The 15077-nt window shown below is 42.4% G+C and overlaps 1 protein-coding gene across 2 annotated transcripts in view; it reads left to right on the plus strand.

Moving 5' to 3' along the window:
• The first annotated feature begins 1817 nt into the window (after positions 1–1817).
• The window catches only part of gpr158a (G protein-coupled receptor 158a), a 114294-nt gene continuing 101034 nt past the window's right edge, over positions 1818–15077 (plus strand). The window contains exon 1 of one of the 2 annotated variants that reach the window (XM_047811694.1): positions 1818–3009. In XM_047811694.1, the coding sequence (XP_047667650.1) occupies positions 2234–3009 (776 nt within the window). In that variant the 5' untranslated portion in view covers positions 1818–2233. The remainder of the gene's footprint in view (positions 3010–15077) is intronic. The other variant, XM_047811695.1, reaches the window with a different exon arrangement.

The following is a 15077-nucleotide window of genomic DNA, read 5'->3' on the forward strand; positions in this document are numbered from 1 at the left end:
TTGTTGTTCTGATGTTTTTTTACTTTGAGGATTTACACAAAGTCCTGAGTGTGTGTGTGTTGTGATGGTGGCATTATTGTTCCGGTGCAAAAAAGCAATCATGAGATGATGACTCACTGCTTCATGATTCACAACTTCAGAGTGGCTTTGCAGTGCAGCTGCCAGCAACGTAAAACAACTACAACCCACCCTGATCAAGCAGCTTTAATCCCACGTACAGCATCCTCATGTTTTAATGACTGAAAGATGGGACACACTGGATAATATTCCCGATGCGTATATGCTCGTCTTGATCATGATTAACATTTTGTATATGGGTTTGATTTCACCAGGAACTTAGAAGATATAAAATCAAACCATTTTAATTTTTGTCTGGAACCATTCGATGAGAGTTTTGCCATTTGTAGGATAGAAACAAGCAGAAATATTTAAGAATCACTACGAATTCTTAATGTCCTAAGTGTCTACTTTCATATTAATAACTACTGTGGAACGTGACAAGACAAAAACTTTCAGTGCAGAACACAAACATGACAAAAACAGGCTTCCATTTTTATTAAAGTGTTAAGAAGAGAGTTTCATAAAAGTAAAGAAAAATGTGCAATTCGATTAAAATATAAGTGAACTTGTATTTTTTTCGTAAAGATTTTCTCTGAGTTTTAAAACGTCTGATTAAATTCATATATTTGGTCTCCTGTAAAAGTATTAAAACAGCAAGGCCAATATTTTTTATTTTTGCTAAAATGCTGAAGATTTGAGTTTGTGATCAATAGTCAAAAATTTCTTTTAAATGCTGAAAGTTTCAGTTGATTTCTGTTTTGCACAATACATTACAATACATTACAATACCACATGTAACTGCTGCTATAATACTAATGTGTTCATTCCAGTATTTCTGCACACCCAAAATTAATTGAAGATACAGTATTTACACTGGTTGGTGCTGCTTTTCTGTATAGTCTTTTGTGTATAGTCTTTTGTGTATTGTCTTTTGTGTATTGTCTTGTATTCCCCAGATTGCACAGTTGCACTTTATGTATCTAGAACTACTTGCTAAGCCCTTAGCTCTGTCTTTGTGTTATGTAGCATCATGATCCTGGAGAAACGTTGTCTCATTTCACTGTGTACTGCAATAGCTATATATGGTTGTAATGACAATAAAAGCATCTTCACTTCACTTGAATCGATGTTCACATAAAAATCTGTTAAACAGCTTAGAAGCGTTATCTATTGCCTTATATTTAGTCTCGACTTTTGATTTCTTACCCACACACACACACACACACACACACACACACACACACACACACACACACACACACACACACACACGCATTGCCTTTCAATTTTACGGAGGGGACTGTAATAGAATTCATTTTACAATTAACTGCATAATCATTTCAAATGTTAACGTTCAGTTCGTGAACACATGTGTTTGTTTATTTTATGTGTATTAGTTTTGTTGATGTGTATTTTTAGTTGTTTTTTTTCTTTTACACGGAAATGTGATGAGAGTGTAATGAAGAGATGGATAAGGCAGAGGGTGCCAATACATTATATAGTCATTAATTTTCCCCAGGCAACATACAGCCCACATAAAGTGTGTATCTCTTTCTTTCTTTCTTTCTTTCTTTCTTTCTTTCTTTCTTTCTTTCTTTCTTTCTTTCTTTCTTTCTTTCTTTCAGCACGTTGAGTTCAGCACGCTCCGCTGCTGGACAGCGCCTAATTGACAGGTGAATTATCCACACAGAAATCAAGGAGGTCGCGGCTGCATTAGCCAATCAGATCACTTCAGGGGCGGGGCTTAGAGAACCTACGGCGTGTGCTGCCGTATCCAGTGCTTTAAGTGAAGCGCTGCTCGGAGGGCGGAGTGTGTTTCGGAGCCAGAAAACTGAATTATTTCTATATTTTCAACAGTGCAGAGGAGAAAAATCCGTTTCGACGCCCGTATGGATTGGACCTTTTGATCGGAATCCTAGGACATCTGATGTAAACCAAGCGGAGAGAGAATATTATTGTAAATCCCCACACACACACACACACACACACACACACACACACACACACACACACACACACACACACACACACACACACACAGACAAATGTAACGGTGTGTAAAGGAAACACAACAACAACAACAACACAGGAGTCAGGTGGGAGTAAAGCGTCTACAGGTGAACAGAGGATGCTGTGAAGGGTGAACAGAGATCTGTGACCAGGTTTAAAGGACATGGCGGTGATCAGACTGTCGCTGCTGCTGCAGGTGGGTTTTGTTGTGGGCGCGCACTGCACGGTTCTGGCACCGAGAAGGGACGAGCATCATCATCAGCAGCTTCATCATCCTCAACATCAGCATCAACCTCAACATCAGCATCAGCAACTGCCGAGGGTCGTGGCTGCGTTTCTGCACACAGGCGACCCGTCAGCGCTCGAGCGCGCCAACTGCACCGGGAGGTACGAGCTGAATGCGTTGCGGGCCGGTACGCGCGTGCACCAGCACCCAGCCGCCCGCCCTGCGCTGCACGCTCTCATGCACGCCGCAAGCTTCCTCCGGGCTCTGTTGAGGGAACGGGAACGGGAACGGAACCTCGTGCGCGACCTGGAGTGGTGCCGCGCACTAGTGCGTAGCGTTGTGGAAGGAGACGCCAGGATCCACCGCGCCGCCGTCGTGTTCGATGCCGCCTCATCCTCCTCCTCCTCTTCCTCGGCGGGTCACCAGCCGCGCGTCTTCCTCCAGGCCACGCGCCGCGGCGGAGACATCGTGCTGCAAGACCTGTCCGCGTCGGCACGCGACTTCTTCCGAAACGAGACCGCAGACACCGAGTGGTATCACGCGCACAGACGCGAGATGAGACGCGGGGACGAGGGTCACGTGGTTGAAAGTACACACGTGAAGTGGTCGGCTCCGTTCCTGGAGTGCGAGGCCGGGAGTTTTGTCCCGAGGTGGCTCCTGACCTTGTCCACCGGGTTTCACGGGCTGAAGCCGAACCAGTCTCCTGACTTCAGGTGAGGAATCACATGATGTCATTGTGCGTTTTGAATTCGTCCCTGCATCACTGCGCATGCTCCTAAACCTCATAACACACCTGAGTCAGGTAACTAATGAGTCTTCACTACTCACCATTACATCATTATTAATCTGCACACAGAGCATCTTTTATCCAGATCCCACATTACATATAACCACATGAACAAACTAGTTTACGTTTCATCTTGTAGTTGCACATTTAAAGTTAAACTCCACATTATATATTACATTTATCTTTGTGTTGCTCTGACGTCACAGGGGGTATATAAAAAGTTCAATAAGTTATAAAAAAATATCCACACCTTATAAGTGATAACAGCCAACTTTCTCTGTTAACTCCAAAACACAAAAGAAGAGCATATACATTATTCATGCATTTTCTGTCATATTAATAACAAATTAAGAGAATAAGTAGTAGAGATGCCAGACTCGAAGTCCCAGAATGCATTGCGGCTATTAGCAGGATGGAAGCTGATTTGTATGATTCGAGTGTACAGATGAGGAGGTTAGAGAAAGATAACTAAAGTGCTGCTGCTAAAGTGCTCACTGGCTTTAAGTAGTGATGAATGCGAGGATCCCGTTGCGCCGCTATCTTTAGGTCATCATCATTGAAAGGCATTGTGGGTAAAAAGATGTTTAAACTCACAAAACGAATTTTGGATGCTATTGATCATTATTCAATTCAATTCAATTCAAGTTTATTTGTATAGCGCTTTTTACAATAGACATTGTCTCAAAGCAGCTTTACAGAACATAAACATAGAGCAGAAGGTAAACATAATTAATGATAAAGGAATTAACGAATAATAAAAGAAATAAGAATTAACAGAATAAAAATTCTAGATTATTATTAGATGTATATAGTTCACAATCTGTATGTATTTATTCCCCTATGAGCAAGTCTGAGATGACTCAGGCAGCAGTGGCAAGGAAAAACTGCCTTAAATTGGTAAAGGAAGAAACCTTGAGAGGAACCGGACTCAAGGGGGAACCCATCCTCATATGGGTGACACTGGGGGTGTGATTGTAATATACAGTCAGTCATTAGTTCATTATGAAGATTAATATGCAAGTCATTTAGGATGTGCTTTCTTTTTTCTTTCATTCTGCATGTCTCTTCCTCCAGGAGAGAGATTAGAGATCCCCAGTTTAGTCTGTTTGATAATTAGCAAAGAGACAAAACCTGACTTGACCTCAAAGGTATTCAATCGTGCAGATCTTTCAAGAAAAATCCCCTCCTTAACCTTGCTGTATTTACAAGTGAGTCGTAATAAAAACAGATCTGAGATCTCAGCAGGCTTTCAGGAACTGAGAACCAAAAAAACCCCCAAAAAAACCTGCCTTTATATTCCGTGTGAATTCCAGTGAGAGGTGAACGTGTAGGTTTATATGCCATTATGTCTTTTTAACTGCCTGCGTGATACACATATCTGTTCGTTTATCTTTCTGCTGTTTATCGGAGATTGTGGAGGACGTTTCTAAAAATAGCTGCAGATGTGCAGCTGAGGCAGCGTGAGGAACCCACCGGCATTGGTTAATTAATTCCTGCACACATGACCTCACCGTGCACAGCCTCGTCTAGTGGAGGTTACGCTGAATGCTCATTTGGTTCATTGAAAGCCAGAGAGATTTTCTGGGAATTCTGGCTCTGGGGTCACTACACACACTGCTAGAAATACTTATGTGGAAATTACAGGTGGTTCTGTGGCACTTAATATCAGTAATATGATTCTGTATTAACAGTCAGTATTAAAGGTGGGGTCTCCGTTGTTTGAAAGCCAATGTTGACATACATGCCCCTAACCCAAATGAGTCCCACCCCTGTATTGATAGCTCCGCCCACACATACATACGTAACCCAGGCGACTAACAGAAAGAAACGTGTCTATCATAGCTGAAGGGAGGAACGATACGATTGCAGATAAACAAACAAGCAAAAATGCCACACAAGCATCATCATGTAAAGGACAAAGGCATATATTAGTTCTGTGTAACAAAGCAAAACCAACGTTACTCACCTATCGAGAAGGAAAAAAGCGCCTCGGCGTCTTAAGTAAAGTCGGCCACATATTCACAGGTCGGAGGGTTTCATCTTTAGGGGTTTTAGCCCTCAGTGAGAATTTAAAACAAGAAGAGTTTTATATTATATATTATATGACTACATAGTAAGCCAAAAGTTATGGTATTATTAAATGGCAAAAGTGGACACCAAAATTTTATGCATGATGTAATGATGTCAGTCTTGAATCAGATCAGTTCATGTATGTGTGCGTTCTCTACAAACGGTGTGTTCGATGAATGCAGTCATTAATAAACTACTATTCATAAGACAAAGACCAAATCAATAAATGTTATTTTATTTAGTATTGTATGGATTGTTTGCATTAATATTTTGTTTGTGCTACAACTCTGGTAATAAGAATAGTGACATTTCACTGCTTTTGATTGCCGTATTTGCGTCTTTCAGCCGATTAACGTTATAGATAAACGCCTCCAGCTCTGACTGCGCGTGCACGCTGCGCGTACCTGTGTTTCTCCGTAGCGCGCGTGGACGTGCGTAATACAATTTAGGAGCAGTGATTCGCCAAACCTCCCTTATTACAGTCGCACACATTTCTTCTGATTTTATTTTGTAGTAACGAGTAACGAAGACGCTTATTGGAAATATAACGGAGTAAAAGTGTACATTTTATCTAGGAAATGTAGTGGAGTAAAAATGAAAGTTGACATAAATTTAAATAGCGAAGTAAAGTACAGATACGTGACATTTCTACTTAAGTACGGTAACGAAGTATTTGTACTCCTTTACATTACAACACTGGTATTACAAAGTTGTCAGTAGGCGTTCCTATCCTACTACTTGTTGCCATAGTAACAACATTCATCAGAGGGCGGAGCATATAGCATTCCGTATAATTTCTTGCGGCCGAAATGAAAGATTCCTGAGGGAGATTTCAGCAGTGTTTATCTCCTTGATACTATACGAGACATTATGCAGTGTGTGGTCTTTGTGAAAGATCACGTCACCTCGACTGTCTTCTACTGGTAGTCACTGCACAGTGTCACTCCATATTAGCAGGAAGTTCAATGTTTCTCAAATTTATTGTGCTGTTGAAAACACCCACATGTTGTCACCAACAATTGCTGCCACTCATGTCGCAGAAAGTTGGCAGCTCTAGTTGAAAAAAAAATCTCCAAAACTTCTTACTCCTTAAATCTCCTTACAGAAAACATTAGACATCATATTGACGCTGTCTCTCCCCAAGCTAGACACAAAACATGCAGAATTTCAGGATTATTAACTGCCTAAAACAGTCTAAATGTAAACTTTAACTCAGTGTATATCAGACGAGATACAGAGTATAGTGTAGTGACATCAGACGAGATACAGAGTATAGTGTAGTGACATCAGATGAGATACAGAGTATAGTGTAGTGACATCAGACGAGATACACAGTATAGTGTAGTGACATCAGACGAGATACACAGTATAGTGTAGTGACATCAGACGAGATACACAGTATAGTGTAGTGACATCAGATGAGATACACAGTATAGTGTAGTGACATCAGACGAGATACAGAGTATAGTGTAGTGACATCAGATGAGATACACAGTATAGTGTAGTGACATCAGATGAGATACACAGTATAGTGTAGTGACATCAGACGAGATACACAGTATAGTGTAGTGACATCAGACGAGATACAGAGTATAGTGTAGTGACATCAGATGAGATACACAGTATAGTGTAGTGACATCAGATGAGATACACAGTATAGTGTAGTGACATCAGACAAGATACACAGTATAGTGTAATGACATCAGACGAGATACACAGTATAGTGTAGTGACATCAGATGAGATACACAATATAGTTTAGTGACATCAGATGAGATACAGAGTATAGTGTAGTGACATCAGACGAGATACACAGTATAGTGTAGTGACATCAGATGAGATACACAGTATAGTGTAGTGTAGTGACATCAGACAAGATACACAGTATAGTGTAGTGACATCAGATGAGATACACAGTATAGTGTAGTGTAGTGACATCAGACGAGATACACAGTATAGTGTAGTGACATCAGATGAGATACACAGTATAGTGTAGTGTAGTGACATCAGACGAGATACACAGTATAGTGTAGTGACAGCAGATGAGATACAGAGTATAGTGTAGTGACATCAGACGAGATACACAGTATAGTGTAGTGACAACAGAGGAGATACACAGTATAGTGTAGTGACATCAGACGAGATACAGAGTATAGTGTAGTGACATCAGACGAGATACACAGTATAGTGTAGTGACATCAGACGAGATACACGGTATAGTGTAGTGACATCAGACGAGATACACAGTATAGTGTAGTGACATCAGACGAGATACAGAGTATAGTGTAGTGACATCAGACGAGATACACAGTATAGTGTAGTGACATCAGACGAGATACACAGTATAGTGTAGTGACATCAGACGAGATACAGAGTATAGTGTAGTGACATCAGACGAGATACACAGTATAGTGTAGTGACATCAGACGAGATACACAGTATAGTGTAGTGTAGTGACATCAGACGAGATACACAGTATAGTGTAGTGACATCAGACGAGATACACAGTATAGTGTAGTGACATCAGACGAGATACACAGTATAGTGTAGTGACATCAGACGAGATTCACGGTATAGTGCAGATTTTAAGGTAGTGTGTGTTTTCAGGAATCTGGACTTGAGGATTATAAGACAGAAAGTGTGGTAATGTTCTGAATGTTCTTCCTCTTCACTCTGTGCTCTCCACAGAGAGTTAGCGTAACACACCGGCTAACAACGGAACAATACTACTGCTTCCTCCACAGACACTAATTAATCCCACAGGTCCTGGCGACTGTGGCGCAGGTTACCGTCTAACTGCATTACGCTTCCTTATAAACTAGCACTGCACTCCCAATACAAACACGATACAAGCTCATATTTGCGTATTTATCTTGGTTTTATCATTATTATTTCAGAAATGTATTGATATAATTCTCACTTATTTTACATTGTAGTAGAAATAGAACATTTCAGGGAATGAACGGTAAAAAAAGCGAATTCATTTTATATGTTGAAATGAGGTCCACGTGAGGTCTGTGTGAGTGAGATTTCTCAGCGTAACTGGTTATGCTAGATGTATTGCAGGCTAGTTTGCACCTTATGCTGTACTGTGTACATAAATTCAGTGTTTAGGCTCTTAGTTAAATGTTTCCATTTAACCCCTTTTGGTGATGGGTTAATCTCAGCTCGGTGATTGTTAACATCACAGACTGGTCTTGCCGAAGACTGCCTTATTAACAAAGCCGACTTTAATCTGCTTCGTCCAGCCCAAGCTCGAGCTCCGAGCTTCTCTTCCTGATAACGCCGCTCAATACGCTGATGAATAAATAATGAAAGATGTACAACAGCGACCGGGGGCCATCTTCATTACAGCCTTCTAATGCAGCGCTTGACATTTTCACATTAATTCTTGCGAGTCTGAACGTTCCCGACGTTCCAAGCGGCTTATCCTGGCAGATAACCTGCGATGATATTTCACTCCTGAAACAGCCGGCGGCGACGGACGCTCGGTTGAAAAGTTAATTGCTTCCATTACAGTCGTTTTGCTATCTTGACAACTCCTATTATGCAGCGTTTTCTGAGCCGATCGATGCCGTAGATCATTCCGTGTGATAACACAGTGGAGAGATGGAACCATAACACCTGCACAGGCAAAGCAATCAGAAAGACATAACAGGATGGGACATGGAGGAGGAGAGTCGACCCTAGATCTGTCTGTCTCTGGAACACAATCTATCCAGCAAAACTGAGGGGTCAAAAAAAAAGAACAATAATAAAGGTTACATTTTTTATGTAACATGATGTTTTGCTCTCTAATAATAATAATAATAATAATAATAATAATAATAATAATAATAATCATAATAATAATAATGTATGTGTATTGTGCTATTTTTTGCCCTTTAATTTCAGATTTGTTTATGAAATATTTACAAGCAAGTAATATGCAGTGTACTAATTAAAGGCGAATTATTCATGATTAATTAATGATCAAATCATTAATAATTAATTTACACCATTTAAATACTAGGTGGATATGTAGTAATGTGTAGGTATCAGGTAAAAAAAAAAAAGAATGAATGAATGCCTAATAATAAACCTAAAAATAACCTAATGAAATCCTTATTCATATATGCTTTTTATTTATTACAAAAAAAACCCAACAACAGTTATTTCTGTTTAGTTATTTATATTTATGTATTAACTGATTGTAAATGGTTTATTTAATAAAAGCAGCATTAAAAATAGAGATCACATTTTGAACAACTATTTGAGTTATTTGGGAATTTTTCAGCTTGGCCCGTTTTGTTCTTATATTTAGCTGAATTTGCCGTAATGGGATATTTCAGTGAGCAAAACAATAAAAAAAAAAAAGGCTGGGTCAGATCTTGTGGGAGAACGCTGTAGGGTAGAAGTGATGAGAGTAAAAAAAAAACTGGAGATCGGACCTCACTCAGCACTTTGTTGATCTGATCTGGCTAGTTGGGTCTACAGGGAGCGATTAGAGTTACTAACAGTGGTGTATGACTTGAACTGGAGCTGAACTCTGTAGGAATCAAGACACTTGCATGTTCAGCCATCTGAAGGCTCGGTTCTACCTGGTTTTATTGTGTGTATACAAGATGGCTGTCGTAGGTCTCCGGGGTAACCTGTGGGGGTGGAAGAGCTCCCATGCCTCTTTTCCACCAAAAAGAACCAGGTGCAGGTTCAGAGCTAGCGCTGGTGCTGGTTCAAAGTTGGTTCCACTGGCGAACCTTCTAAGAACCGGTTTGCCTTTCCACCGGCTAGAGAGCATCACAGCGCCGAGTGTGACGTCACTGTATACGTGTCACGTGTCCCAGCGACGTTAGCGCAGCAGCGACAAACACAAACACAACAACAATGGCGGATGTTGCTTTACTGTTAATGCTCTGTGAACATACATTAACATCTAAACGCGGCGAATAAAACGTGTACGTGCGGCTCCGTGTAATCTGTATAAACGGAGGTTGTAATCGAGAAAGTACATAACGTTATTTTATCATTAACACAGAAAAAAGTTAGCCTTAGCATGTAGCTACCTACTATCATGTGTGCTGATAATGTATCATATCGCGGTAAAGTAAAAGCGTATTAAACATTAGTATACTTAAGGTACATTATCAAATGCGCTAACAGTAGCCCCGCCCCCAGCTCCTGACGCGAGCGGTTCTTAAGTCTAGACCAGCAACGTTTTGGTGCTACTTAAGAACCACTTTTCCTGGTTCGGAGTCGGTGCTTTGGAGGTCGAAACAGAAAGAACTGGTTCTAAATTAGGCTCCGAACCTGCACTCGAACTGCCTCGGTGGAAAAGGGGCACCAGTGTCATGGTGCCTGGAGCCGAGGGTACATGGTAGGGGACGAGGGAACACCCTGGACTTCAAAGGTCTTTGGGCTGGAGGACAAGCAAGGAACACACACACACACACACACACACACACACACACACACACACACACACACACACACACACACACGTGCCCTTTATCACTGTGTCTTTCTTCCTTTCTTTCTTTCTTTCTTTCTTTCTTGCCCCCCACCAGTCTAGAATTCTAACCTTCATACCCCCAAACACTGACTTATGTCCTCTTCCTTCATTTCTATAAACTCATTTCCTTTTCATTCTGTGTTCACGTTCATGTCTTGTATCTTAGGTCTGTTTTGTGTAGCAGCCTTAAGATTATTTGGATGTATTGGAGACCTGACTAAAAAGGATGGTTTGGGTTTGATGTGCCATCTGTGGACGTTGTTTCAGTCCTTAAGAGTGTGTGAGGGTTTGAACGACGCCGATATATTTATCTGATTTATTTTTCTGCACCTGACGCGAGTTGTTCAGGCAGTAAAAGTCGGAGGCTCTGTTCTGAGCACATGGACGTAGTCCTGTCTGACCTCACTGAAGAAATTCAGTCTCCTTGGAGAAATCCATCCGCTTCTATATTAGCCAGATTTATGACTGCGTCTCTCTGTCTGGACTGAGTTTAGCTTCTGTCTCTAAACAAGAGGAAGAAATGACTTGAGCTTGCCTTCCTCTGGTCAATCTCAGTACAGCAGAAATAAACTCATATACAGGGAGAGAGAGAGAGAGGGGGAGAGAGAGAGAGAGAGAGAGAGAGGTAATGGAAACACATTAAACTGACAGAGCTAATGCACCTCTGTCTCAGAGATGCCAAGATCGTGTCATCTTCATCTTCAGCTTCACTCATCAGAGCACACCGCCATCTTTACTGCCTCCAAGCCACAGCGTTTTACCCCCTGTCACATAACCACTATACACATCCATCCATCCATCCTTCCTTCCTTCCTTCCTTCCTTTCTTCCTTCCTTTTTTTACTCGTTCTCTCTCTCCTGTTGCCCAACCATTCTTCTCTCTCTCTCTCTCTCTCTCTCTCTCTCTCTCTCTCTCTCTCTCTCTCTCTCTCTCTCACACACACATTCACACACACTCTCTTGCTCTCTTGTTTTCTTTCTTTCCTTTTCTCTTGTCATTATTCTTTCTTTCTTTCTTTCTTTCTTTCTTTCTTTCTTTCTTTCTTTCTTTCAATAACCAGCATTACCTTCCTATCCATCTTCCTTCCTTCCTTCCTTCCTTCCTTCCTTCCGTCCAACCTTTTTTACTCATTCTCTCTCTCCTGTTGCTCAACCATTCTTCTCTCTCTCTCTCTCTCTCTCTCTCTCTCTCTCTCTCTCTCTCTCTCTCTCTCTCTCTCTCTCTCTCTCTCTCTCTCTCTCTCTCTCTCTCACACACACACTCACTCTCCTGCTCTCTTTTGTTTTCTTTCTTTCCTTTTCTCTTGTCACAATTCTTTCTTTCTTTCTTTCTTTCTTTCTTTCTTTCTTTCTTTCTTTCTTTCTTTCTTTTAATAACCTTCCTTCATTCCTTCCTTCCTTCTTTCCTTCCTTCCTTCCTTCCTTCCTTCCTTCCTTCCTTCCTTCCTTCCTTTTGCTCTCTTGTTCTTTCTTTCTTTTATTTTCCTCCACACTTGCTCTTTTCTTCTCTCCCAACCCTTACATGCTTACTCCTCCCTCTTTCTCTCATCCAGTTGTCAGTCTGCAGTCGCTTATGGAGCATCACAGTTGTTTTTCCTCCTTTTTGTTTCCGCTGGCTGCTTTAATGATGTGCAGCTGAAACAATGTGAAGCGCCTGATTGCTTTTCCAAACTTCTTCTTTGATGATGCTTTTGGCTTAGCTGAGAGACAGGATGAAGAGGAACGAAAACATCATCAAAGCTCTTCTTTTATTATCCAGGACTTAATAATAGTGCTTACAGTATGTCTGGCTCAGGAATTGTGAGGTAAAGTACACCGAGCTGAAGCAGAGAGCAGTGTGAATAATAGTGACATGGTCTCTGTGCTTCAGTCCCACTGAAGGAGGTGTACAATTTGTACCTGTCAGGTCAAAGGAATGGGGTGTGGCTTATGTACGTGACCGTCTCTAAAATAGATGCGTGTCCTCTGTGCAAGTCAATCCCAGTGAAAGAGATGTGGCCTCTATGTTTGGCAGTTTTACAAAAAAAGGTGTGGCCTCTGTACCTGTCAGTCACAGAAAAAGAGGTGTGGCCTCTGTACCTGTCAGTCACAGAAAAAGGAGGTGTGGCCTCTGTACCTGTCAGTCACAGAAAAAGGAGGTGTGGCCTCTGTACCTGTCAGTCACAGTAAAGGGATGTGGCCTCTGTACCTGTCAGTCACAAAAAAAGGAGGTGTGTCCTCTGTACCTGTCAGTCACAGTAAAGGGATGTGGCCACTGTACCTGTCAGTCACAGAAAAAAGAGGTGTGGCCTCTGTACCTGTCAGTCACAAAAAAGGTGTGGCCTCTGTACCTGTCAGTCACAAAAAAAGGTGTGGCCTCTGTACCTGTCAGTCACAAAAAAAGGTGTGGCCTCTGTACCTGTCAGTCACAAAAAAGGTGTGGCCTCTGTACCTGTCAGTCACAGAAAAAGGAGGTGTGGCCTCTGTACCTGTCAGTCACAGAAAAAGAAGGTGTGGCCTCTGTACCTGTCAGTCACAGTAAAGGGATGTGGCCTCTGTACCTGTCAGTCACAGAAAAAGGAGGTGTGGCCTCTGTACCTGACAGTCACAAAAAAAGGTGTGGCCTCTGTACCTGTCAGTAACAGAAAAAGGAGGTGTGGCCTCTGTACCTGTCAGTCACAAAAAAGGTGTGGCCTCTGTACCTGTCAGTCACAGAAAAAAGAGGTGTGGCCTCTGTACCTGTCAGTCACAAAAAAGGTGTGGCCTCTGTACCTGTCAGTCACAAAAAAAGGTGTGGCCTCTGTACCTGTCAGTTACAGTAGTGGAGGTGTGGCCTCTGTACCTGTCAGTCACAAAAAAGGTGTGGCCTCTGTACCTGTCAGTCACAAAAAAAGGAGGTGTGGCCTCTGTACCTGTCAGTCACAGAAAAAAAGAGGTGTGGCCTCGGTACCTGTCAGTCACAGAAAAAGGAGGTGTGGCCTCTGTACCTGTCAGTCACAGAAAAAGGAGGTGTGGCCTCTGTACCTGTCAGTCACAGAAAAAAGAGGTGTGGCCTCGGTACCTGACAGTCACAGAAAAAGGAGGTGTGGCCTCTGTACCTGTCAGTCACAGTAAAGGGATGTGGCCACTGTACCTGTCAGTCACAGAAAAAAGGTGTGCCCTCTGTACCTGTCAGTCACAGAAAAAGGAGGTGTGGCCTCTTCTGTACCTGTCAGTCACAGTAGTGGAGGTGTGGCCTCTGTACCTGTCAGTCACAGTAGTGGAGGTGTGGCCTCTGTACCTATCAGTCACAGAAAAAGGTGTGGCCTCTGTACCTGTCAGTCACAGAAAAAGGAGGTGTGGCCTCTGTACCTGTCAGTCACAGTAGTGGAGGTGTGGCCTCTGTACCTGTCAGTCACAGAAAAAGGAGGTGTGGCCTCTGTACCTATCAGTCACAAAAAACAGGTGTGGCCTCTGTACCTGTCAGTCACAGAAAAAGGAGGTGTGGCCTCTGTACCCGACAGTCACAAAAAAAGGTGTGGCCTCTGTACCTGTCAGTCACAGAGAAAGGAGGTGTGGCCTCTGTACCTGACAGTCACAAAAAAAGGTGTGGCCTCTGTACCTGTCAGTCACAGAAAAAGGAGGTGTGGCCTCTGTACCTGTCAGTCACAGAAAAAGGAGGTGTGGCCTCTGTACCTGTCAGTCACAAAAAAAAGGTGTGGCCTCTGTACCTGTCAGTCACAGAAAAAGGAGGTGTGGCCTCTGTACCTGTCAGTCACAGTAGTGGAGGTGTGGCCTCTGTACCTGTCAGTCACAGAAAAAGGAGGTGTGGCCTCTGTACCTGTCAGTCACAGTAAAGGAGGTGTGGCTGCAGTACACAGTGAACTGCGCTTCATTTATAGGTCTTTAATTAATTTCCTGTAACAGCATGCCCTATCATGTTTTACTCTGTACTTAAATGACCCTTGGCAACAAGAGTCCATGGCAGGAAGCCACACACTGTATCCTACACTGTACCTGCCAACTTTACTGTCTTCTCTCACCAAAGCAACAGTAAAGCAATAAACATCTCCCAGTTGTGCTGCAGATCGCGATTTAATTTCTGTCAGGTGAAAGATGACAGTCCAGTGTCACATCCAGCAAACTACATCAAACAGAAATCTTTTTGAGTCTCCAGTGTCAGCGCTTTGTAAGGAGTCTCCAGTGTCAGCGCTTTGTAAGGAGTCTCCAGTGTCAGCGCTTTGTAAAGAGTCTCCAGTGTCAGCGCTTTGTAAGGAGTCTCCAGTGTCAGCGCTTTGTAAAGAGTCTCCAGTGTCAGCGCTTTGTAAGGAGTCTCCAGTGTCAGCGCTTTGTAAAGAGTCTCCAGTGTCAGCGCTTTGTAAAGAGTCTCCAGTGTCAGTGCTTTGTAAAGAGTCTCCAGTGTCAGTGCTTTGTAAGGAGTCTCCAGTGTCAGCGCTTTGTAAAGAGTCTCCAGTGTCAG

The sequence above is a fragment of the Tachysurus fulvidraco genome, chromosome 3 (genome assembly GCF_022655615.1).
Source record: "Tachysurus fulvidraco isolate hzauxx_2018 chromosome 3, HZAU_PFXX_2.0, whole genome shotgun sequence".
NCBI classification, from domain to species: domain Eukaryota; kingdom Metazoa; phylum Chordata; class Actinopteri; order Siluriformes; family Bagridae; genus Tachysurus; species Tachysurus fulvidraco.